At 41.3% G+C, this 26,225-nt stretch overlaps 2 protein-coding genes across 2 annotated transcripts in view; one reads left to right on the top strand and one right to left on the bottom strand.

Annotated features, from left to right (window-relative positions):
• Window positions 1-1,219: 1,219 nt before the first annotated feature.
• Window positions 1,220-12,351, bottom strand: klhl42 (kelch-like family, member 42). The gene is made up of 3 exons (XM_062066414.1): window positions 11,198-12,351; window positions 6,697-6,890; window positions 1,220-6,634 (listed from the first exon to the last, which is right to left on the bottom strand). Exons 1-3 carry the CDS (start codon window positions 11,959-11,961, stop codon window positions 6,177-6,179), a joined length of 1,416 nt encoding a protein of 471 aa, XP_061922398.1. The 5' UTR covers window positions 11,962-12,351; the 3' UTR covers window positions 1,220-6,176.
• Window positions 12,352-15,010: 2,659 nt separating this feature from the next.
• LOC133662433 (endosome/lysosome-associated apoptosis and autophagy regulator family member 2-like) overlaps window positions 15,011-26,225 on the top strand; it is a 46,357-nt gene continuing 35,142 nt past the window's right edge. The window contains exons 1-2 of the mRNA XM_062066421.1: window positions 15,011-15,271; window positions 17,765-17,885. Of these exons, the coding sequence (XP_061922405.1) occupies window positions 15,167-15,271; window positions 17,765-17,885 (226 nt within the window). The 5' untranslated portion in view covers window positions 15,011-15,166. The remainder of the gene's footprint in view (window positions 15,272-17,764; window positions 17,886-26,225) is intronic.

The following is a 26,225-nucleotide window of genomic DNA, read 5'->3' on the forward strand; positions in this document are numbered from 1 at the left end:
CTTTGTTGTACAAATCTGCTTCCGCATCTGTTCTTGACATTTCGGGCTGGCTGCCCTGAAAACAAGCCCCGCCCACTGTGCTTTGTTCCTGGTCTGAGCTGCTGTGAAGTAGATTACCATAATAACTCCTATAACACCCAAAAGTGCAGATTTCAACCATTGAAATACTTTCTATAGTTCAAGACTCACGGTCATTTAAAAACAGCACTGCACATTATAATGGCAAATACACTTTTGATGTTGAAGGTCTAAAAAATTATGTAGAACGTCTGGTGGGCCGGATTGAAAATCTTAATGGGCCGCATGTGGCCCGCGGGCCCTATTTTGCCCAGATCTGCTTTAAGTATTGTGTTCATTGCACACCAGCTGTTTGATTGTAACATTCCTCTTAGTTGTACTTTTCATTGCCAAATTTGGATGTGTTAACATTGCCATGTAAAATCGCTAATGCTAAGAGTAGCCTGTGTATGGAAAATCCCATGTAAATTAGCATCGAGCTAGCGCATTTTGTAAGAGTGGACCCTTACTTTATGTTCGAGCGTTTTTCTACCAAGCATACTTGCTTGATTGGTGTTGAAAATTGCAAGGTGACTTAGAGGGAGTTTGACCGAGTCCGCTCTCAGTGCTGCTTGAGTCTAGTCTGCAACCGGATGTGACGCCACGTGCAACAAAGGTATCGAAATATGACACCGTTTGATGTTATGCCAATTAATACCCAGGAGTACTGACGCAATTTGATTGGTACCTATATACAAAACCCAAAACCAGTCAAATTGGCACGTTGTGTAATTTGTAAATAAAACAAAATACAATGATTTGCAAATCCTTTTCAACTTATATTCAATTGAATAGACCGCAAAGACAAGATATTTCATGTTCACACTGAGAAACGTACTTTTTTTTTGTAAATAATCATTAACTTACACACTGATGTCGCTTTTTGATGCAATACCGCCTGAGGAATTGAAGGTCCGTAATATCATGGCTTACGTGCAGTGATTTCTCCAGATTCTCTGAACCTTTTGATGATATAATGGAGCGTAGATGGTGAAATCCCTAAATTCCTTGCAATAGCTGGTTGAGAAATGTTGTTCTTAAACAATTTGCTCAGGCGTTTGTTGACAAAGTGTATATATATATATATAAGTTGAAAAGGATTTGCAAATCATTGTATTCTGTTTTTATTTACCATTTACACAACGTGACAACTTCACTGCTTTTGGGTTTTGTAAGTACCAAATTCGGTACCCATCCCTATTTTTAAATCGTGTTCAATTGACTGCAGAAACCCCTGAACATCAACTTTATTGTCATTAAAGTGCCATAAATATCGATATGAACAAAAGGAGAAGTTTGTTGGAAAAGCAAATAGAATTCTAACAAAAACCTGCTTAGCACACAGTAACAAAGTAAAACAGTCTTTTGCTGGCAATGCGACACAAAAATGTCTTTGTGCTGTTTTTGGATCAGGTTCCCAAAGGAGAAGGCACGTGTGCGATGAAATGTTGTGGAATCAAAAAAGCGAGTAACAATGCAAAAGGAATTCGATGAGGCTCCAATGCTGAAATTGAAGTGAAATGCTGACAGAATGTAGTATGAAAGCAAGAATAGGTTGAATGTTGGATTGGATTGAATGTTAAAGAGTTAGAATTTCCACAAAAAGACAGAATTTGGTTTGGAACTTGGGAAAGTGTTACTTTGAAAGTCCAGGATGAGTGGAATGTGTTGATGTTGGAATGCTTTGAATAGGTTGAAAAATGTGACAATTGTGCAACTGGAAATTTGGGAATTTTGTGGAAAAGCGGGTTTTTTTATGCTGAAAGTTTAGGTGTTGGAATCGTTTAAATTGGTCAAGAAATGTTGAAGTAGTAACGGTTTTTTAATTGAAAAATGGTATTATGGAATTTTGAGAAAAGCGGAATTTTTTTGGAAATTGGTAAAAACTTGAATGGTCTGAATGAAAATGTGGAAGGAGTAGTTGCCAGAAAAAAATTGAATTCTGGGAATTCCTGGAATTTTTTTGAACTTAGAAAAATAATAGTTTGAATTTCCAGGATGAGTGGAATATGTTGAAGTTGGAATTGTTTGAATAGGTTGAAAAATGTGGAAATGGTGGAAGTTTGAAAAATGGCCAATTCATTTTGAATGGGAAAAATGTCCTGGAAAACCAGGAATTCTGGAAAATCTGGTAATTTTTGGAATTTTGTCAAGGGAAAGCCGGCGATTCCAGAATAGGCTGAACAGTTTGAAGTTGGAATGGTTTGAATAGGTTGAAAAATGTGAGAATTGTGCAACTTGGAAAAATGTCCCATTCATTTCAATGGGAACTTCCTGGAAATTTGGGAATTTTGTGGAAAAACGCGATTTTTTTAGCTGAAAGGGTTGGTGTTGGAATCGTTTAAATCGGTCAAGAAATGTTGAAGTAGTAACAGTTTTTTAATTGAAAAATGGTATTATGGAATTTTGAGAAAAGCCAAATTTTTTGGAAATTGTTGAAAACTTGAATGGTCTGAATGACTTGGTGTTGGAATTTTTCCAAATCGGTCGGGAAATGTTGAAGTAGTAATATTATGAATTGAGAAATGGTATTACGGAGTTCCTGGAATTTTGTGAAAACCGGGAATGTTTCCAGTTCAAAAAACATCTTAGTTTTTTGTCCTGAATAAGAGGAATGTTTTGACGGTGGAACAGTTGAAAATGCGTTGGAAAATGTGGAAGGAGTAGTCGCCAGAAAAAAGGGTGGAATTAGGGCTTTGGAAAACCAGCAATTTTAGAAAATCCTGTAATGTTTTTGAACTTGGAAAATTGGTACTTTGAATTTCCAGAATGGTGGAATGTTTTTGAAGGTGGAATGGTTTGAATCGGATGAAAAATGTGGAAATGGTGGAAGTTTGAAAAATGGCCAATTCATTTTGAATGGGAAACATGTCTTGGAAAACCAGGAATTCTGGAAAATCTGTGAATTTTTGGAATTTATCAAGGGAAAGCCGGCGATTCCCGAATAGGCTAAACAGTTTGAAGGTGGAATGGTTTGAATCGGTTGAAAAATGTGGAAATGGTGGAAGTTTGAAAATGGCCAATACATTTTGAATGGAAAAATGTCCTGGAAAACCAGGAATTCTGGAAAATCTGGGGAATTTGTGGAATTTGTCAAGGGAAAGCCGGCGATTCCCGAATAGGCTGAATAGTTTGAAGTTAGGAATGGTTTGAATCGAATGAAAAATTTGGAAATGGTGGAAGTTTGAAAAATGGCCAATTCATTTTGAATGGGAAAAATGTCCTGGAAAACCAGGAATTCTGGAAAATCTGGGGAATTTTTGGAATTTGTCAAGGGAAAGCCGGCGATTCCCGAATAGGCTGAACAGTTTGAAGTTGGAATAGTTTGAATCGGTTGAAAAATGTGGAAATGGTGGAAGTTTGAAAATGGCCAATTCATTTTGAATGGAAAAAATGTCCTGGAAAACCAGGAATTCTGGAAAATCTGGGAATTTTTGGAATTTTTCAAGGGAAAGCCAGCGATTCCCAAATAAGCTGAACAGTTTGAAGGTGGAATGGTTTAAATCGGATGAAAAATGTGGAAATGGTGGAAGTTTGAAAAATGGCCAATTCATTTTGAATGGCAAAAATGTCCTGGAAAACCAGGAATTCTGAAAAGTCTGGGAATTTTTGGAATTTGTCAAGGGAAAGCCCGCCATTCCCCAATAGGCTGAACAGTTTGAAGTCGGAATGTTTTGAATCGGATGAAAAATGTGGAAATGGTGGAAGTTTGAAAAATGGCCAATTCATTTTGAATGGCAAAAATCTCCTGGAAAACCAGGAATTCTGGAAAATCTTGGAATTTTTTGAATTTGTTAAGGGAAAGCCTGCCATTCCCGAATAGGCTGAACAGTTTGAAGTTGTAATGGTTTGAATCTGATGAAAAATGTGGAAATGGTGGAAGTTTGAAAAATGGCCAATTCATTTTGAATGGCAAAAATGTCCTGGAAAACCAGGAATTCTATAAAATCTGGGAATTTTTGGAATTTTTCGAGGGAAAGCCAGCGATTCCCAAATAAGCTGAACAGTTTGAAGGTGGAATGGTTTGAATCGGATGAAAAATGTGGAAATGGTGGAAGTTTGAAAAATGGCCAATTCATTTTGAATGGCAAAAATGTCCTGGAAAACCAGGAATTCTGGAAAATCTGGGAATTTTCGGAATTTGTCAAGGGAAAGCCTGCCATTCCCCAATAGGCTGAACAGTTTGAAGTTGTAATGGTTTGAATCGGATGAAAAATGTGGAAATGGTGGAAGTTTGAAAAATGGCCAATTCATTTTGAATGGCAAAAATGTCCTGGAAAACCAGGAATTCTGGAAAGTCTGGGAATTTTTGGAATTTGTCAAGGGAAAGCCCGCCATTCCCCAATAGGCTGAACAGTTTGAAGTCGGAATGGTTTGAATCGGATGAAAAATGTGGAAATGGTGGAAGTTTGAAAAATGGCCAATTCATTTTGAATGGCAAAAATGTCCTGGAAAACCAGGAATTCTGGAAAATCTGGGAATTTTTTGAATTTGTTAAGGGAAAGCCTGCCATTCCCGAATAGGCTGAACAGTTTGAAGTTGTAATGGTTTGAATCGGATGAAAAATGTGGAAATGGTGGAAGTTTGAAAAAAGGCCAATTCATTTTGAATGGGAAAAATGTCCCGGAAAACCAGGAATTCTGGAAAATCTGGGAATTTTTGGAATTTGTTAAGGGAAAGCCTGCCATTCCCGAATAGGCTGAACAGTTTGAAGTTGTAATGGTTTGAATCGGATGAAAAATGTGGAAATGGTGGAAGTTTGAAAAATGGCCAATTCATTTTGAATGGCAAAAATGTCCTGGAAAACCAGGAATTCTGAAAAATCTGGGAATTTTTAGAATTTTGTCAAGGGAGAGCCCTCCATTCCCCAATAGGCTGAACAGTTTGAAGTCGGAATGGTTTGAATCGGATGAAAAATGTGGAAATGGTGGAAGTTTGAAAAATGGCCAATTCATTTTGAATGGCAAAAATGTCCTGGAAAACCAGGAATTCTGGAAAATCTGGGAATTTTCGGAATTTGTCAAGGGAAAGCCCGCCATTCCCCAATAAGCTGAACAGTTTGAAGTTGTAATGGTTTGAATCGGATGAAAAATGTGGAAATGGTGGAAGTTTGAAAAATGGCCAATTCATTTTGAATGGCAAAAATGTCCTGGAAAACCAGGAATTCTGGAAAATCTGGGAATTTTTTGAATTTGTTAAGGGAAAGCCTGCCATTCCCCAATAGGCTGAACAGTTTGAAGTTGGAATGTTTTCAATCGGATGAAAAATGTGGAAATGGTGGAAGTTTGAAAAATGGCCAATTCATTTTGAATGGCAAAAATGTCCTGGAAAACCAGGAATTCTGGAAAATCTGGGAATTTTCGGAATTTGTCAAGGGAAAGCCCGCCATTCCCCAATAGGCTGAACAGTTTGAAGTCGGAATGTTTTGAATCGGATGAAAAATGTGGAAATGGTGGAAGTTTGAAAAATGGCCAATTCATTTTGAATGGGAAAAATGTCCTGGAAAACCAGGAATTCTGAAAAATCTGGGAATTTTTGGAATTTTTCAAGGGAAAGCCAGCGATTCCCAAATAAGCTGAACAGTTTGAAGGTGGAATGGTTTGAATCGGATGAAAAATGTGGAAATGGTGGAAGTTTGAAAAATGGCCAATTCATTTTGAATGGGAAAAATGTCCTGGAAAACCAGGAATTCTGGAAAATCTGGGAATTTTTTGAATTTTGTCAAGGGAAAGCTCTCCATTCCTGAATAGGCTGAACAGTTTGAAGTTGGAACGGTTTGAATCGGATGAAAAATGTGGAAGGTAGAGCGCGCCAAAATCTGGAGAAGAAGAAGAAGAAGAAATAGATGAATTTTGGTGTAGAAAATCAAATGTGTGAATGTTTTGGACACAATGGTTGATGGGTAAAACCAAAGCGGTTTTCCTACATTTAGACTTTTGCATGGTAGAATGTTGCTTTATTTTAGGCACAGAGAATCCAATCGATGCCAAAGCGACGAGACTCATGCTAAAGAAGTTAGTTTGCTTTGCAGTGCTCCATACGCGGTGCAAGCCCGCCACCCGCTGGCCTGTGTTGACACTGCACGGTCCCGGCTTGTGTTCCCTGCAGTTCTCCCTCCGTCAGAGCGCGGTGGGGAGGTAAAGCGAGCACAGCAGCATGTTCTGACCCAGCGCCGGGAAGCGCCTGAAGGCCTCCCAGGCGTGGGAGAAGATGTTGTACTTGAGGAAGACGCGGTGCTCCAAGCTGGTGGTCGGGCCCACGTCGCGGCTCATGATGTAGATGCCGTCGTTGTGCGGCGCGCAGGTCAGATTCAGACCCGACTTGGACGTGTTCTCCTTCAGGAGGAGCCACTCGCCCGTGGTCACGTTGTAGGACTGCACGGTGAGCACGTCCTCCGTCTGGCTGAGACGCCGCTGCTGCTGCTGCTGCTGCCCCAGTTCGTGCGTGTAGCCCCCCACCAGGTAAATGACGTCCTCCACCGAGAGCATCTGCTGTTTGCGCACATGCACCGAGCACGGTCGGAACGCCGCCCAAGTGTCGGAGGCGGGGCAGTAGCGGAGGAGTTTGGTGTTCCTGTCTGAGAGACGGACGGTGTCACCTTTTGGGATTTCGCCGCGAGACACAAAAAAAAGCGCCCACCTCGTGCGGTGTATCCACCCATGATGTAGATCATCCCCTGGCACTCGCAGGCGGAGAATTCGGACAGCGGGTCGGGCATAGAAGTCACACAAGTCCAGAAGTCGTTCTCGGGGCTGTAACACTCCACCGTGCCCAAACACTGGCCCCCCACCGCGTAGAGCTTCCCCTGGACCGCCAGCAGCTTGAAGTTGGACCTGGGAAAAAAAAGCACAGAGCACGGGTGAGTGACACTTCAAATCCTTTCATTTTCTCAAAACTCCACAGTGCGCCTTATAACCCTGTGCGCCTAATGTACGGAATCATGTTGGTTGTGTTCTCCTCTGCCCTGTGGAGGGGGTGCATGGATGAAGTGCTGGCTGTCCAGAGTCGGGAACCGGGACCGCTCGCCTATGCATCGGTTGGGGACATCTCTGCGCTGCTGACCCGTCTCCGCTCGGGATGGTCTCCTGCTGGCCCCACTATGGACTGGACTCTCACTATTATGTTGGATCCACTATGGACTAGACTTTCACACTATTACGTTATATCCACTATGGACTGGACTCTCACACTATTATGTTAGATCCACTATGGACTGGACTCTCACACTATTACATTATATCCACTATGGACTGGACTCTCACACTATTATGTTAGATCCACTATGGACTGGACTCTCACTATTATGTTAGATCCACTATGGACTGGACTCTCACACTATTATGTTAGATCCACTATGGACTGGACTCTCACACTATTATGTTAGATCCACTATGTACTGGACTCTCACACTATTATGTTAGATCCACTATGGACTGGACTCTCACACTATTATGTCAGATCCACTATGGACTGGACTCTCACTATTATGTTAGATCCACTATGGACTGGACTCTCACTATTATGTTAGATCCACTATGGACTGGACTCTCACCATTATGTTAGATCCACTATGGACTGGACTCTCACACTATTATGTCAGATACACTATGGACTGGACTCTCACACTATTATGTCAGATCCACTATCGACTGGACTCTCACTATTATGTTAGATCCACTATGGACTGGACTCTCACTATTATGTTAGATCCACTATGGACTGGACTCTCACTATTATGTTAGATCCACTATGGACTGGACTCTCACTATTATGTTAGATCCACTATGGACTGGACTCTCACACTATTATGTCAGATCCACTATGGACTGGACTCTCACTATTATGTTAGATCCACTATGGACTGGACTCTCACTATTATGTTAGATCCACTATGGACTGGACTCTCTCACTATAATGTCAGATACACTATGGACTGGACTCTCACACTATTATGTCAGATCCACTATGGACTGGACTCTCACTATTATGTTAGATCCACTATGGACTGGACTCTCACTATTATGTTAGATCCACTATGGACTGGACTCTCACTATAATGTTAGATCCACTATGGACTGGACTCTCACACTATTATGTCAGATCCACTATGGACTGGACGCTCACAATTATGTTAGATCCACTATGGACTGGACTCTCACTATTATGTTAGATCCACTATGGACTGGACTCTCACACTATTATGTTAGATCCACTATGGACTGGACTCTCACTATAATGTTAGATCCACTATGGACTGGACTCTCACACTATTATGTTAGATCCACTATGGACTGGACTCTCACTATTATGTTAGATCCACTATGGACTGGACTCTCACTATTATGTTAGATCCACTATGGACTGGACGCTCACAATTATGTTAGATCCACTATGGACTGGACTCTCACTATTATGTTAGATCCACTATGGACTAGACTCTTACTATTATGTTAGATCCACTATGGACTGGACTCTCACTATTATGTTAGATCCACTATGGACTGGACTCTCACACTATTATGTTAGATCCACTATGGACTGGACTCTCACTATTATGTTAGATCCACTATGGACTGGACTCTCACACTATTATGTTAGATCCACTATGGACTGGACTCTCACTATAATGTTAGATCCACTATGGACTGGACTCTCACACTATTATGTTAGATCCACTATGGACTGGACTCTCACACTATTATGTTAGATCCACTATGGACTGGACTCTCACACTATTATGTTAGATCCACTATGGACTGGACTCTCACACTATTAAGTTAGATCCACTATGGACTGGACTCTCACTATTATGTTAGATCCACTATGGACTGGACTCTCACACTATTAAGTTAGATCCACTATGGACTGGACTCTCACTATTATGTTAGATCCACTATGGACTGGACTCTCACACTATTATGTTGGATCCACTATGGACTGGACTTTCACAATATTATACTAGACCCACTCGACGTCCATTGCATCTGGTCTCCCCTAGAGGGGGTTGAGGGTCACCCACATATGCGGTCCTCTCCAAGGTTTCTCATAGTCATTCACATCGACGTCCCACTGGGTTGTGAGTTTTTCCTTGCCCTTATGTGGGCTCTGAACCAGGGATGTCGTCGTGGCTTGTGCAGCCCTTTGAAACACTTGTGACTTAGGGCTATATAAATAAACATTTTATCCGGTACATGGTGAAATGATAAGTGTGACCAGTAGATGGCAGTCACATATAAGAGATACATGTCGAGTCATTCCAAAGACTATACAAATGGGACCCATTGCTTCCCTGCTTGGCACTCAGCGTCAAGGGTTGGAATTGGGGGTTAAATCACCAAAAATGTGAAGTGAAGTGAATTATATTTATATAGCACTTTTCTCTAGTGACTCAAAGCGCTTTTACATAGTCCATCAATCCATCCATTTTCACGGTTACTCTGCCGTGCTCTAGTCCAGTGTTTTTCAACTTTTTTGAGCCAAGGCACATTTTCTGCGTTGAAAAAATGCGGAGGCACACCACCAGCAGATATCACTAAAAAACTCAACTCAGTTGACAGTAAAAAGTTGTTGTCGCAATTGTTGGATATGACTTTAAAGCAGGGGTGTCAAACTCATTTTAGATCGGGGGCCACATGGAGATAAATCTACTCCCAAGTGGGCCGGACTGGTAAAATCACGGCACGATAACTTGAAAATAAAGACAACTTCAGATTGTTTTCTTTGTTTAATAATAGAACAAGCACATTCTGAAAATGTAGAAATCATAATGTTTTTTTTGGTTTTTTTTACACTTACATGTTGCGGTTAATAGTATTCTATCTTTATTTGTCGTTATTCATTATTTCTGAATAAATTATGTGATAATATTCATCTGTCAACTCATTGGTGTTAATTTTCAATCTATCAAGATAAAAAAATAATATTAAAATCAAATTACAGGATGTTATCAAGGTAGCTTGCTAATTTTCCTTAACTGGTGCACGGGTTTATTTTTTTTAACGTATGTAGCATAATCTACAAATATACAAAGAATTGCTATTGCGACATCTAGTGCATACATTTAGAACAGCAGTTTCTTTCATTCAAAAATTTCGGCTCATTTTTATACTTCGCAAACTCATCAGGCGGGCCGGATAAAATCTGTTCACGGGCCTGATCCGGCCCGCGGGCCGTATGTTTGACACCCCTGCTTTAAAGCATAACCAAGCATGCATCACTATAGCTCTTGTCTCAATGTAGGTGTACTGTCACCACCTGTCACATCCCACCCTGACTTATTTGGACTTTTTTGCTGTTTTCCTGTGTGTAGTGTTTTAGTTCTTGTCTTGCGCTCCTATTTTGGTGGCTTTTTCTCTTTTTTCAGTATTTTCCTTCAGCAGTTTCATGTCTTCCTTTGAGCGATATTTCCCGCATCTACTTTGTTTTAGCAATCAAGAATATTTCAGTTGTTTTTATCCTTCTTTGTGTGGACATTGTTGATCGTCATGTCATGTTCGGATGTACATTGTGGACGCCGTCTTTGCTCCACAGTAAGTCTTTGCTGTCGTCCAGCATTCTGTTTTTGTTTACTTTGTAGCCAGTTCAGTTTTAGTTTCGTTCTGCATAGCCTTCCCTAACTTTCAATGACTCTTCTTAGGGGCACTCACCTTTTGTTTATTTTCGGTTTAAGCATTAGTTACCTTTTTACCTGCACCCTGCCTCCTGCTGTTTCCGACATCTACAAAGCAATTAGCTACCGGCTGCCACCTACTGATATGGAAGAGTATTACACGGTTACTCTGCCGAGCTCTAGACAGCACCGACACTCAACAACAACACATCATTTGCAGACTATAATTGCTGGTTGGCAAAAAATATTTTTAACCTAAATAGGTGAAATTACATAATCTCCCACGGCACACCAGACTGTATCTCACAACAATGGTTGAAAAACACTGATCTATGCAACATTTTGAGCAAAGAACCACCATCACATGTTATGTAGACCACAAGGAAGTCTTTTACGTTTAAAAAAAATAATAATAATATGACTCCTTTAATGCGCCTTATAATCCGGTGCTCCTTTTGTATGAAAACAGACCCGCTCATCGGCAGTGCGCCTTATAATCCGGTGCGCCCTATGGTCCGGGAAATACGGTACCTTTTTTGGTTGAGCGGCGCCACCTGGTTCCACTCGTTCCTGCAGGGGTTGTAGCAGTGCACGGCGGAGATCTCCTGGCTGGTGGTCCTGTAACCGCCGACGACGAAGAGGTAGTTGTCCAGGACGGCCGAGCCGTAGCCTCTGACGTTGATCATGTCCGGAGGCAAGTTGTTGGCCAAAGGCTTCCAGCGCTGCTCCGCCTCGCCGTACCTCAGCATGGACCAGGGCTCGTCGTGGTCCAGCACGTCCAGGCAGAGGCAGGTGAAGTCCCCGATGACCACCAGGGTGGCGCTGCCCTTCATGCGCATCTCTCTCACCTGCTCCCGGACGGCGCAGGGCAGGCGGCCGAACTCGGGCCGCCTCATCATGGGGTGATAGTGGCAGCTCATGTACCTCAGGCAGGCGCGGTGCAGCTCGTGCGTCCCGTAGACCTCCGAGAGGCCGTAGAGGTCCACGCAGTTGTCCAGGCGGATCTCGGCGGCGAGGAGCTTGAGGATGGAGGTGACCTGGAGGAAGGACGCGGTCTCGATCAAATCCTCCAGGGTGTCGTTGGCAACCTCCACCTTGGAGGTGTTGATGAAGTCCAAGACCAGCTCCAGGCCGGGGACGCTGAGGCCCCGCAGCTGCACGGAGTCCTCCGTGGACTCCCTCATGCCGGAGCTGTACAGCGCCCGGAAGTAGTCGCTCTTCTCGATCAGCTTCTTCTTGTCCACCTCGTAGATCTTGTCCTCCATGACAATGGCGATCATCTGCTCTGATGACATGTTGGAACAAGTTTAGAGTGTTTACTCTTACCCTCGCTGTTTGTGTTGTTGTTTACATGCCACCGGAGAGCAGCAGTCCTTATATGGTCATGTTCGGCCCAGAGCAGCAGTCCTTATATGGTCATGTTCGGCCCATAGGTCGACATGGAGCAACTTTCATTCAGCTAACCAGCTAACAACAGTGACCAAGAGCAAACTTCCACGCGTTAGCATCACCCAAGAGTTGTCCTTAAAAACTCGTCCGATGATCACGGATGTTTTCCCCCAGATGGGAGATATTCAGACATCGGTGTTGGGGAATTTCGGCTCATTTTCCGCGTCCTGGGCTGATCTGTCAAAGCTGGGGCTGTTTTGGTTGTCTTCTTCGCGGCTTCTTGTGCCGCTGCTGCTGCTGCTGCTGCCATCTGGTGGCAGAAGCGCATTACTGCGCCCGACCCGGTTGGACTGGTTGCGTGAGTACTGCGCGTTCTTTCCCCCTCTGCTCATCCACACGAAACCAGTAGAGCGGTGGTTCTTAACCTTGTTGGAGGTACCGAACCCTTCTTTAGTGAAAAAAAAATGTAAAAAATTGTTTTCAAATTCAAGACAAAGTTATATGTTTTTGGTAACACTTTAGCATGGGGAACATATTCTAAGTAACAAAGACTTAATGTAAATTTTTTTGCGATGAGGTGGCGACTTGTCCAGGGTGTACCCCGCCTTCCGCCCGATTGTAGCTGAGATAGGCTCCAGCTCCCCCCGCACCCCCGAAGGGAATAAGCGGTAGAAAATGGATGGATGGATGGATGGTTAGGGCCAGGGTTAGAGTGTTAGGGTTATAATAAGGCATTAATAAGTACTTAATGACAAGTTAAGAGCCAATATGTTACTATTTTGCAATATTTTCTCCTAAAATAATGACTTTTTCATGTAAAATTGTTACTTTTTCATGTAAAATGGTGGCATTTGTCATATGAAATTCAGACTTTTATCACAATATTGCCAATTTTTTTGGTGTTCTTGTAAAATAGTGAATCGTAACCTAAGAGGAAAAAATATCTTAAAACATGTATATGCACGTACAACACTTCAAACGTTTAGCATATCAGTATGTGGAATCAAATTATGGAATGGATGAAGTAAAGAAGTTAAAAATTGTACTGATATGATCCAGTTTAAGAGGTTGTTCAAAATAAAAGTGCTTACAAAGTACAAAGAAGAAGAATTATGAGAAATACTTTCAACCTTATTGAAAATAATTTATGCTTTATCTCAGTATGTTAATAATGACTGAATTAATTAATTGCATATTATAAAACTGTTGTGTATACTAATTCATAAATGTTATTGTATTATATAAAAAGGTCAGTATATGATTCTATATAATTGTAAACGCTTTGAAGTGGGAAAGGGGTAGGATTAAATAAGCTTTGCTTCTTCCTACTCCTTTTCGGGCATGACGTAAAATGAAACGATATGAAATTGTGCGATGTGTTATGATGTAAGTGTGTTCATGTTCCAAACAAACTAAAGAAAGAAAGAAAGAAAATCTTGTGAGTAAAATTAGGACCTTTGTCATAATTTTGCCAAGTGAAATTCCGAATTGTCATTATTATAATATTGCCAACATTTTTCCAGTTTTTCTTAAAAAATTGTGACTCTTTACAAAATTGCCAAAATGTTAAGCTTTTCTTGTACAATTGCGACTGTTATTGAGTAAAATTCCAACTTTTATCATAACATCGCACAAATGTTCAGTTTTTCTCGTTACACTTTGACTTGCTTTGAGTAAAATTACGACTTTTATTATAATACTGCCAAAATGTAAAGTTTTTCTTGTGAAATTCCAACTCATTTTTCACAACAAGCTTTTTTATATTTACATAGTTTGTATACAGGGCCGGCCCGTGGCATAGGCTGTATAGGCAAATGCTAAGGGCGCCGTCCATCAGGGGGCGCCACGCCAGTGCCACAAATGTTGGAGGAAAAAAAAAAAGTTGGTACTATTATTTCTAAATACATAAAATAATCCCACGTTAATTAAAATGCAAAGTAAAGCCTATTTAATAGAAATGTTATTTGTTACAACATTACGCACCAACACCCCCCCCCCCCCCCCCCACCCCCTTCCCCCGGCACGGTGCACCTCCTCCCTTCCCATATCGACTCTTTTTGGACGTCACCACATCAAAAAATCAATACAAGATGTCAAAACGGCCAAAACTGTCAGGTGCCCAGGGAAGAAAAAAGAGAAAAGAAGAGGAGAAACGAGAAAAAGACAGAGGTAGCAGGTAGGTAACGATAGCCTACATGAAATTATTTGTCGGTTACAGAATGTGATAGTAACCTGGCTTTTTAGCATTAAGCTAATGTTACATGATTTGGCAATTGCTAATCAATAAATAGCTAGTTCTGCTTTAACGTCGGGTTAATATTGTGGAGGGGGCTAAATTGTTATGGAAAATAATAATGTAACGTTAGGTAATTACAGTACTCCCTGGTGTACAGTCATTTGTAAGTCATTCTAGTTAATGCAATATTAAAAAGCACAAATAGAGAACTCTGTAAGATCCCCTTTTTTTGTAATATAGTTGTTAAAGTCATACTGGTTTGATATCTTGTTTTGTGCAGTGCCTTATTTATATTGTATTTTTAATTTATTTTATGCAACTTTATTTTGTGTTTATGTATGTAAAAAATATTGTATTTCATATATTCATTTTTTATTTTTTGTATTCATTTATTTATCCTTTTTTTTTTTAAATCTTGTTAACTATTCTGATTTTTAATTTGCTTTCTTTAAGTAAAAAAAAAAGGTCAAAGACAAAGCTATTCGGTTTCTTGTGAGTATATACACTTCACTGCCGATGTGTGTGTGGGGGGTGGGGGGGGGCACCTAAAATCTTGCCTAGGGCGCCAGGTTTGTATATATTATTAATGTTGTAAATACAAATCTTTATATATCTAGAAAGGGTGAGCCTAAAGAGGGGGTAAAATCCAGGCTGGTGCTGCTTTTTGAAGTCACTACAAAAAGCAGCACCAGCCGGAATTTTGCCACTCAGGAGTCGTTCCGCCGGAAGTGTGTTTTATTTTGAAAACAGGAACTGACACGTGAGCGTCCATGTTGGCTTGACGGGCGGTGTGTGAGTGACAGGCGCATCGATGATCCGCACACTCTCCGGCTACAGGCGGCGGGACAGCGAGCCGTTCGTGATCCGAGTGTAGGATGTGGGAGCCGGCGTGGGCCTCCTGGTTCCCCCGCTGCCTGGTGCTCGTCATCGCCGCTCAGAGGGCGGCTGGCGAGGACTCCGCACCGCGGCGATGTGATGAGGTGAGCGCGCCTCTTATTATGTGTTATATCAGCAGCAAACATTTAGAATAAACGCGGATATTTCCATTATTTTGTCTAATTATCAATTAATCCAGCCGAGCAGCCAAATTGTTTGAATTAGTCTAATCTTATCTACCGTTTTCTCAAACATTCTGATCGTTTTTTACTGGAAAACGGATTGTTTTTGACGAACACAAAAGACGCTCCACACTGAAGCGGTCTGCAGGATTCTTTAAGCCTCCAGGCATCCACCTCATGCCGGCCTCAGGGGCCAGCAATGCCCGGCCAGGAGCGGTCCAGACCCGGCTGCTTTGACAAAGACATGGGAGGCGCATTTTTAAATCATATGTTTATTAGCTGGTTCTGGCATTTTATTTACAAACAACTAGGGATGTCCGATAATGGCTTTTTTGCCGATATTCCGATATTCCGATATTGCCCAACTCTTAATTACCGATACCGATATCAACCGATACCGATATATGCAGTCGTGGAATTAACACATTATTATGCCTAAATTTGGACAACCAGGTATGGTGAAGATAAGGTCCTTTTTTTAAAAATAATTGTTCATTGGATTCCACACTTTCTCCTTTTTCTATTGTGGATCACGGATTTGTATTTTAAACCACCTCGGATACTATATCCTCTTGAAAATGAGAGTCGAGAACGCGAAATGGACATTCACAGTGACTTTTATCCCCACGACAATACATCGTCTAAGCACTTTAGCTACGGAGCTAACGTGATAGCATCGTGCTTAAATGCAGATAGAAACAAAAGAAATAAACTCCTGACTGGAAGGATAGACAGAAGATCAACAATACTATTAAACCATGGACATGTAACTACACGGTTAATAATTTCCAGCTTGGCGAAGCTTAACAATGCTGTTGCTAACGACGCCATTGAAGCTAATTTAGCAACGGGACCTCACAGAGCTATGATAAAAACATTAGCGCTCCACCTACGCCAGCCAGCCCTCATCTGCTCATCAACACCCGTGCTCACCTGGGTTCCAGCGATCGACGGAGCGACGAAGGACTTCACCCGATCATCCGTGCGGTCGGCGGCTAGCGTCGGATAGCGCGTCTGCTATCCAAGTCAAAGTCCTCCTGGTTGTGTTGCTGCAGCCAGCCGCTAATACACCGATCCCACCTACAGCTTTCTTCTTTGCAGTCTTCATTGTTCATTAAACAAATTGCAAAAGATTCACCAACACAGATGTCCAGAATACTGTGGAATTATGAAATGAAACCAGAGCTTTTTGTATTGGATACAATGTGTCCGAATACTTCCGTTTCAACCATTGTCACGCGCATACGTCATCATACATAGACGTTTTCAACCGGAAGTTTAGCTGGAAATTTAAAATGTCACTTTATAAGTTAACCCGGCCGTATTGGCATGTGTTGCAATGTTAAGATTTCATCATTGATATATAAACTATCAGACTGCGTGGTCGCTAGTAGTGGCTTTCAGGAGGCCTTTAAGTACTTATTAATGCCTTATTCGGCATGGCCTTATTATAACCCTAACCCTAACCAAATAACTCCAAATTAAGTCTTTGTTACTTAGAATATGTTCCCCATACTAAAGTGTTACCAAAAACATATAACTTTGTCTTGAATTTGAAAAAAAACCAAACATTTTATTTTTCACTAAAGAAGGGTTGAGTGAATGCGCACATGAAAGTGGTGAGGTTCTGTACCTCCAACAAGGTGAAGAACCACTGCTCTAACCACAAGGCCACTGAGTAAACACACATTGGCCCCCCCCCAGACACATTTTTTTGTGGCCCCCCCGAGTCAAAATATTTGCCCAGCTCTGCTACAGACCACTACAGTATTTGCAGGCTATGCTCGTGCTAAGCTAAGCTAAACATCCCTATTTGAGCTATTGTTTGTGCATTTTGTTTCATTCCCATTCCTCTTTGTGCAATCTCCTGCACAGTTGTTGTCATGTCGCTGCCTTTTTTTTTATTATCCCCCTTGCTCTCATCCGTCGCCATGACAACCGGCGTGAGTCATCCGGGAGACCAGCAGACCACATTATCCTTATCGGTTTCACCTTTTTATTGTCCTTTCTTGTGCAAACACGGCAGGTGTTTGGCGGCTACGCGGTCGGCGTTGATGGGTGGTGTCTCGCGGGCAGGTCACGTGGCGAGGCGGGGGGGGGGGGGGGGGGGGGGTTTGTGTACCTCCCCGCGGGAGGTGATCGGTATCTGCGGAGCGTTTTGTCCATATGAGACACAGCAAAACGTCAACAAGAGCCCTCTGGGGGATGATTGAGCATTAGGGTCATGCTGTGGAAGTTAGCATTAGCGTATCTCCCCCCCGGCAAAAACGTGCATTAAACAAATGCCCTTTATGGCCCATTAGTGCCGGGGATGGTTGGTTGCCACGGCGATCAGGGTCACCCCATCACAGTCGTCCATTAATGGCTCCGCATGTTTTCTGGTGACAGCTTTAACGATGTCCGTTCTTCCTACAGACCGACTACATCTACCAGTACACAGAGTGCGACACCACCGGGTCACGATGGCGGGTTGCCATCCCACTCAGTCCGGGCTCCTGCTCGGACCTACCGCCCCCCAGCAGAGGAATGGACTGCTGTGAGTACCACCTGCGGTCAATACCACTATGGACTGGACTCTCACTATTATGTTAGATCCACTATGGACTGGACTCTCACTATTATGTTAGATCCACTATGGACTGGACTCTCACTATTATGTTAGATCCACTATGGACTGGACTCTCACACTATTATGTTAGATCCACTATGGACTGGACTCTCACACTATTATGTTAGATCCACTATGGACTGGACTCTCATATTATTATGTTAGATCCACTATGGACTGGACTCTCACACTATTATGTTAGATCCACTATGGACTGGACTCTCACACTATTATGTTAGATCCACTATGGACTGGACTCTCACTATTATGTTAGATCCACTATGGACTGGATTCTCACTATTATGTTAGATCCACTATGGACTGGACTCTCACACTATTATGTTAGATCCACTATGGACTGGACTCTCACACTATTATGTTAGATCCACTATGGACTGGACTCTCACTATTATGTTAGATCCACTATGGACTGGACTCTCACTATTATGTTAGATCCACTATGGACTGGACTCTCACTATTATGTTAGATCCACTATGGACTGGACTCTCACACTATTATGTTAGATCCACTATGGACTGGACTCTCACTATTATGTTAGATCCACTATGGACTGGACTCTCACACTATTATGTTAGATCCATTATGGACTGGACTCTCACTATTATGTTAGATCCACTATGGACTGGACTCTCACTATTATGTTAGATCCACTATGGACTGGACTCTCACACTATTATGTTAGATCCATTATGGACTTGACTCTCACTATTATGTTAGATCCACTATGGACTGGACTCTCACACTATTATGTTAGATCCACTATGGACTGGACTCTCACACTATTATGTTAGATCCACTATGGACTGGACTCTCACTATTATGTTAGATCCACTATGGACTGGACTCTCACTATTATGCTAGATCCACTATGGACTGGACTCTCACTATTATGTTAGATCCACTATGGACTGGACTCTCACACTATTATGTTAGATCCACTATGGACTGGACTCTCACTATTATGTTAGATCCACTATGGACTGGACTCTCACACTATTATGTTAGATCCACTATGGACTGGACTCTCACTATTATGTTAGATCCACTATGGACTGTACTCTCACACTATTATGTTAGATCCACTATGGACTGGACTCTCCCACTATTATGTTAGATCCACTATGGACTGGACTCTCACTATTATGTTAGATCCACTATGGACTGGACTCTCACTATTATGTTAGATCCACTATGGACTGGACTCTCACACTATTATGTTAGATCCACTATGGACTGGACTCTCACTATTACGTTAGATCCACTATAGACTGGACTCTCACTATTATGTTAGATCCACTATGGACTGGACTCTCACTATTATGTTAGATCCACTATGGACTGGACTCTCACTATTATGTTAGATCCACTATGGACTGGACTCTCACACTATTATGTTAGATCCACTATGGACTGGACTCGCATAAAGGTGTAAAAACAAGTTCTACTTCCCTTGTATGAAACAGGTGAAAGTGAATTTCCTGCACCCACACCTTTGTTTCAACATTTAATTAGTAGTTGTTTGTTGGCCTGTGCCACACTCCACCACAAAGGTAAACCAAAGTCATTGGGCTGTTTTTGTGTGTTTTATTTCTTAATTATACCAAAATTAATTGGATAGTACTTTATTGATCCCTGAGGGTAAATTACATTTTCAGCACATTACAGGGAGACGGTGTTGACGTACAGTACAGGCCACAACTTTGGACATCTATTTACTTTGTAGATTGTCACATCAAAACTATGAATGAACACATGTGGAGTTATGTACTTAACAAAAAAAAGGTGACGTAACTGAAAACGTGTTTCATAATCTTGTTTCTTCAGAATAGCCACCCTTTGCTCTGATTACTGCTTTGCACACTCTTGGCATTCTCTCCATGAGCGTCAAGAGGTAGTCACCTGAAATTGTTTTCACTTTACAGGTGTGCCTTATCACACTGCAAAAAGTCAAAAACAAGAAGAAATCAAAGCTGCAAACAGCGATGGACGGGACCTCCGCAGCGGTTCTTTGAGGGCTCATAAAATCCAAACCGGAGCAGTAATTAAAACTCTTTCATCGACTTTTAATCAGAAGGGTTCAATCTCTCTCCTGTGCTAGTTTGAAGCCGACACGACAAACGCGCTCAGAGGAGATAATGTTTGAAAAAAGGTGACTGTTTTTACTCAACTTTTGTTTTGAAGGGGGAATTGCAAACCTCCTGGTGATTTTTGCTGGGGGTTGTCAGTGTATGAAATCTAGGTCTAAGTGAGACCTACATAGAGGTTTTTGTTTCATGTCTCTACGACATTCCTACTGGGAGTTAGAGGCAGCTTTGTCTGTGTTTTCTTCCTAGGGGGCGCTAGAGCGCAATTTTGAGTTTTGGGGTTTGGTTTTTTGATTAGATCGCAATTTTCGCCAGTCCTGATGTGTGTGTCCAATTTGGTGAGTTTTGAAGCATGTTAAGGGGGTCAAATTACAGCTCAAAGAGGCGGCGGTATAATAATAAAACGCTAGAAATTCAATAGGGTCCTCTGTCCTAAAGGGACTCGGACCCTAAAAAATACAAAAATGAGGGGTATTTTATTTGAACTAAGCAAAATTATCTGCCAATAGAACAAGAAAATTTGGCTTGTCAAGACTTTCCAAAACAAGTAAAACTAGGTCTAAGTGAGACCTACATAGAGGTTTTTGTTTCATGTCTCTACGACATTCCTACTGGGAGTTACAGGCAGTTTTGTCTGTGTTTTCTTCCTAGGAGCAGTTTTGTCTGTGTTTTCTTCCTAGGGGGCGCTAGAGCGCAATTTTGAGTTTTGGGGTTGGGTTTTTTATTAGATCGCAATTTTTGCCAGTCCTGATGTGTGTGTCCAGTTTGGTGAGTTTTGAAGCATGTTAAGGGGGTCAAATTATAGCTCAAAGAGGCAAAGGTGACTGTTTTTACAAAACTTTAGTTTTGAAGGGGGAATTGCAAACTTCCTGTTGATTTTTGCTGAAGGATGTCAGTGTATGAAATCTAGGTCTAAGTGAGACCTACATAGAGGTTTTTGTTTCATGTCTCTACGACATACCTACTGGGAGTTACAGGCAGTTTTGTCTGTTTTTTCTTCCTAGGGGGCGCTAGAGCGCAATTTTGAGTTTTGGGGTTTGGTTTTTTGATTAAATCGCAATTTTCGCCAGTCCTGATGTGTGTGTCCAATTTGGTGAGTTTTGAAGGATGTTAAGGGGGTCAAATTACATCTCAAAGAGGCGGCGGTATGTAATAATAAAACGCTAGAAATTCAATAGGGTCCTCTGTCCTAAAGGGACTCGGACCCTAAAAAATACAAAAATGAGGGGTATTTTATTTGAACTAAGCAAAATTATCTGCCAATAGAACAAGAAAATTTGGCTTGTCAAGACTTTCCAAAACAAGTAAAACTAGGTCTAAGTGAGACCTACATAGAGGTTTTTGTTTCATGTCTCTACGACATTCCTACTGGAAGTTACAGGCAGTTTTGTCTGTGTTTTCTTCCTAGGGGGCGCTAGAGCGCAATTTTGAGTTTTGGGGTTGGGTTTTTTTATTAGATCGCAATTTTTGCCAGTCCTGATGTGTGTGTCCAGTTTGGTGAGTTTTGAAGCATGTTAAGGGGGTCAAATTATAGCTCAAAGAGGCAAAGGTGACTGTTTTACAAAACTTTAGTTTTGAAGGGGGAATTGCAAACTTCCTGTTGATTTTTGCTGAAGGATGTCAGTGTATGAAATCTAGGTCTAAGTGAGACCTACATAGAGGTTTTTGTTTCATGTCTCTACGACATTCCTACTGGGAGTTACAGGCAGTTTTGTCTGTGTTTTCTTCCTAGGGGGCGCTAGAGCGCAATTTTGAGTTTTGGGGTTTGGTTTTTTGATTAGATCGCAATTTTCGCCAGTCCTGATGTGTGTGTCCAATTTGGTGAGTTTTGAAGCATGTTAAGGGGGTCAAATTACAGCTCAAAGAGGCAGCGGTATAATAATAAAACGCTAGAAATACAATAGGGTCCTGTGTCCTAAAGGGACTCGGACCCTAAAAAATACAAAAATGAGGGGTATTTTATTTGAACTAAGCAAAATTATCTGCCAATAGAACTAGAAAATTTGGCTTGTCAAGACTTTCCAAAACAAGTAAAACTAGGTCTAAGTGAGACCTACATAGAGGTTTTTGTTTCATGTCTCTACAACATTCCTACTGGAAGTTACAGGCAGTTTTGTCTGTGTTTTCTTCCTAGGAGCAGGTTTTGTCTGTGTTTTCTTCCTAGGGGGCGCTAGAGCGCAATTTTGAGTTTTGGGGTTGAGTTTTTTTATTAGATCGCAATTTTTGCCAGTCCTGATGTGTGTGTCCAGTTTGGTGAGTTTTGAAGCATGTTAAGGGGGTCAAATTACAGCTCAAAGAGGCAAAGGTGACTGTTTTTACAAAACTTTAGTTTTGAAGGGGGAATTGCAAACTTCCTGTTGATTTTTGCTGAAGGATGTCAGTGTATGAAATCTAGGTCTAAGTGAGACCTACATAGAGGTTTTTGTTTCATGTCTCTACGACATTCCTACTGGGAGTTAGAGGCAGTTTTGTCTGTGTTTTCTTCCTAGGGAGCGCTAGAGCGCAATTTTGAGTTTTGGGGTTTGGTTTTTTGATTAGATCGCAATTTTCGCCAGTCCTGATGTGTGTGTCCAATTTGGTGAGTTTTGAAGCATGTTAAGGGGGTCAAATTACAGCTCAAAGAGGCGGCGGTATAATAATAAAACGCTAGAAATTCAATAGGGTCCTCTGTCCTAAAGGGACTCGGACCCTAAAAAATACAAAAATGAGGGGTATTTTATTTGAACTAAGCAAAATTATCTGCCAATAGAACAAGAAAATTTGGCTTGTCAAGACTTTCCAAAACAAGTAAAACTAGGTCTAAGTGAGACCTACATAGAGGTTTTTGTTTCATGTCTCTACGACATTCCTACTGGAAGTTACAGGCAGTTTTGTCTGTGTTTTCTTCCTAGGAGCAGTTTTGTCTGTGTTTTCTTCCTAGGGGGCGCTAGAGCGCAATTTTGAGTTTTGGGGTTGGGTTTTTTTATTAGATCGCAATTTTTGCCAGTCCTGATGTGTGTGTCCAGTTTGGTGAGTTTTGAAGCATGTTAAGGGGGTCAAATTACAGCTCAAAGAGGCAAAGGTGACTGTTTTTACAAAACTTTAGTTTTGAAGGGGGAATTGCAAACTTCCTGTTGATTTTTACTGAAGGATGTCAGTGTATGAAATCTAGGTCTAAGTGAGACCTACATAGAGGTTTTTGTTTCATGTCTCTACGACATTCCTACTGGGAGTTACAGGCAGTTTTGTCTGTGTTTTCTTCCTAGGGGGCGCTAGAGCGCAATTTTGAGTTTTGGGGTTTGGTTTTTTGATTAGATCGCAATTTTCACCAGTCCTGATGTGTGTGTCCAATTTGGTGAGTTTTGAAGGATGTTAAGGGGGTCAAATTACATCTCAAAGAGGCGGCGGTATAATAATAAAACGCTACAAATTCAATAGGGTCCTCTGTCCTAAAGGGACTCGGACCCTAAAAAATACAAAAATGAGGGGTATTTTATTTGAACTAAGCAAAATTATCTGCCAATAGAACAAGAAAATTTGGCTTGTCAAGACTTTCCAAAACAAGTAAAACTAGGTCTAAGTGAGACCTACATAGAGGTTTTTGTTTCATGTCTCTACGACATTCCTACTGGAAGTTACAGGCAGTTTTGTCTGTGTTTTCTTCCTAGGAGCAGTTTTGTCTGTGTTTTCTTCCTAGGGGGCGCTAGAGCGCAATTTTGAGTTTTGGGGTTGGGTTTTTTTATTAGATCGCAATTTTTGCCAGTCCTGATGTGTGTGTCCAGTTTGGTGAGTTTTGAAGCATGTTAAGGGGGTCAAATTATAGCTCAAAGAGGCAAAGGTGACTGTTTTTACAAAACTTTAGTTTTGAAGGGGGAATTGCAAACTTCCTGTTGATTTTTGCTGAAGGATGTCAGTGTATGAAATCTAGGTCTAAGTGAGACCTACATAGAGGTTTTTGTTTCATGTCTCTACGACATTCCTACTGGGAGTTACAGGCAGTTTTGTCTGTGTTTTCTTCCTAGGGGGCGCTAGAGCGCAATTTTGAGTTTTGGGGTTTGGTTTTTTGATTAGATCGCAATTTTCGCCAGTCCTGATGTGTGTGTCCAATTTGGTGAGTTTTGAAGCATGTTAAGGGGGTCAAATTACAGCTCAAAGAGGCGGCGGTATAATAATAAAACGCTAGAAATTCAATAGGGTCCTCTGTCCTAAAGGGACTCGGACCCTAAAAAATACAAAAATGAGGGGTATTTTATTTGAACTAAGCAAAATTATCTGCCAATAGAACAAAAAAATTTGGCTTGTCAAGACTTTCCAAAACAAGTAAAACTAGGTCTAAGTGAGACCTACATAGAGGTTTTTGTTTCATGTCTCTACGACATTCCTACTGGAAGTTACAGGCAGTTTTGTCTGTGTTTTCTTCCTAGGAGCAGTTTTGTCTGTGTTTTATTCCTAGGGGGCGCTAGAGCGCAATTTTGAGTTTTGGGGTTGGGTTTTTTTATTAGATCGCAATTTTTGCCAGTCCTGATGTGTGTGTCCAGTTTGGTGAGTTTTGAAGCATGTTAAGGGGGTCAAATTATAGCTCAAAGAGGCAAAGGTGACTGTTTTTACAAAACTTTAGTTTTGAAGGGGGAATTGCAAACTTCCTGTTGATTTTTGCTGAAGGATGTCAGTGTATGAAATCTAGGTCTAAGTGAGACCTACATAGAGGTTTTTGTTTCATGTCTCTACGACATTCCTACTGGGAGTTACAGGCAGTTTTGTCTGTGTTTTCTTCCTAGGGGGCGCTAGAGCGCAATTTTGAGTTTTGGGGTTTGGTTTTTTGATTAGATCGCAATTTTCGCCAGTCCTGATGTGTGTGTCCAATTTGGTGAGTTTTGAAGCATGTTAAGGGGGTCAAATTACATCTCAAAGAGGCGGCGGTATAATAATAAAACGCTAGAAATTCAATAGGGTCCTCTGTCCTAAAGGGACTCGGTCCCTAAAAAATACAAAAATGAGGGGTATTTTATTTGAACTAAGCAAAATTATCTGCTAATAGAACAAAAAAATTTGGCTTGTCAAGACTTTCCAAAACAAGTAAAATTAAAGCTGCAAGCAGCGTTGGACGGGTCCGCATTTTGGCAGGTGCTAGTCCTAATTAAATCGCAATTTCCGCCAGTCCTGATGTGTGTAAAAAGTTTGGTGAGTTTTGAAGTATTTTAAGGCGGTCAAATTACAGCCCAAAGAGGCAAAAATTTGTGTTTTTATGAAACTTTTGTTTTGAAGGGGTGATTGCCAACTTCCTGTTGATTTTTGTTGAAGGATGTCAGTGTATGAAATCTAGCTCTAAGTCAGACCTACATAGAGGTTTTTGTTTCATGTCTCTACGCTATTCGTACTGGGAGTTAGAGGAAGTTGTGTCTGTGTTTTTTTCCTAGGTGCTGCGGCACAGTGGTTCTTTTCTTTGAAGGCTCGTAAAATCAAAACGGTTGCACGAATCACAACGCCGTCGTCAACCTTTAATCAGAAGGGTTCAATCTCTCTCCTGTAGTAGTTTGAAGCCGAAACGACAAACGCGCTCAGAGATAACGTTTGATGTTTGGTGACCGGTTTTAACAAAAATTTAGTTTTGAAGGAGGGATTGCAAACTTCCTGTTGATTTTTGCTGAAGGATGTCAATCAATGAAATGTAGGTGTTGGTGAGACCTACATAGAGGTATTTGTTTCATGTCTCTAAGACGCTCCTACTAGAAGTTACAAGCAGTTTTGTCTGAGTTTTCCTCTGAGGAGCAGTTTTGTCTCTGTTTTATTAAAAAATTGCCCTAGAGCGCAATTTTGAGTTTTGGGGTTCGGTTTTTTTTTTAGATCGCAATTTCCACCAGTCCCGATGTGTGTGAAAAGTTTAGTGAGTTTTGAAGTATTTTAAGGGGGTCAAATTACAGCTCAAAGAGGCAAAAATGAGTGTTTTTAGTAATTTTTTGTGTTGAAGGGGGAAATTGCCAACTTCCTGTTGGTTTTTGCCCAAGGATGTGTCATTATGAATTGTAGGTCTAAGTGAGACCTACATACAGGTTTTTGTTTCATGTCTCTACGACCTTCCTAGTGGGAGTTACAGGCAGTTTGTTTTTGTTTTTTTGTAGGGGGCGCTAGAGCGTAATTTTGACTAAAGTGTGCTGTCACAGTTTGTCTATGTGTGTGTAAAAT

The sequence above is a fragment of the Entelurus aequoreus genome, linkage group LG12 (assembly GCF_033978785.1).
Source record: "Entelurus aequoreus isolate RoL-2023_Sb linkage group LG12, RoL_Eaeq_v1.1, whole genome shotgun sequence".
In the NCBI taxonomy this organism is placed as follows: domain Eukaryota; kingdom Metazoa; phylum Chordata; class Actinopteri; order Syngnathiformes; family Syngnathidae; genus Entelurus; species Entelurus aequoreus.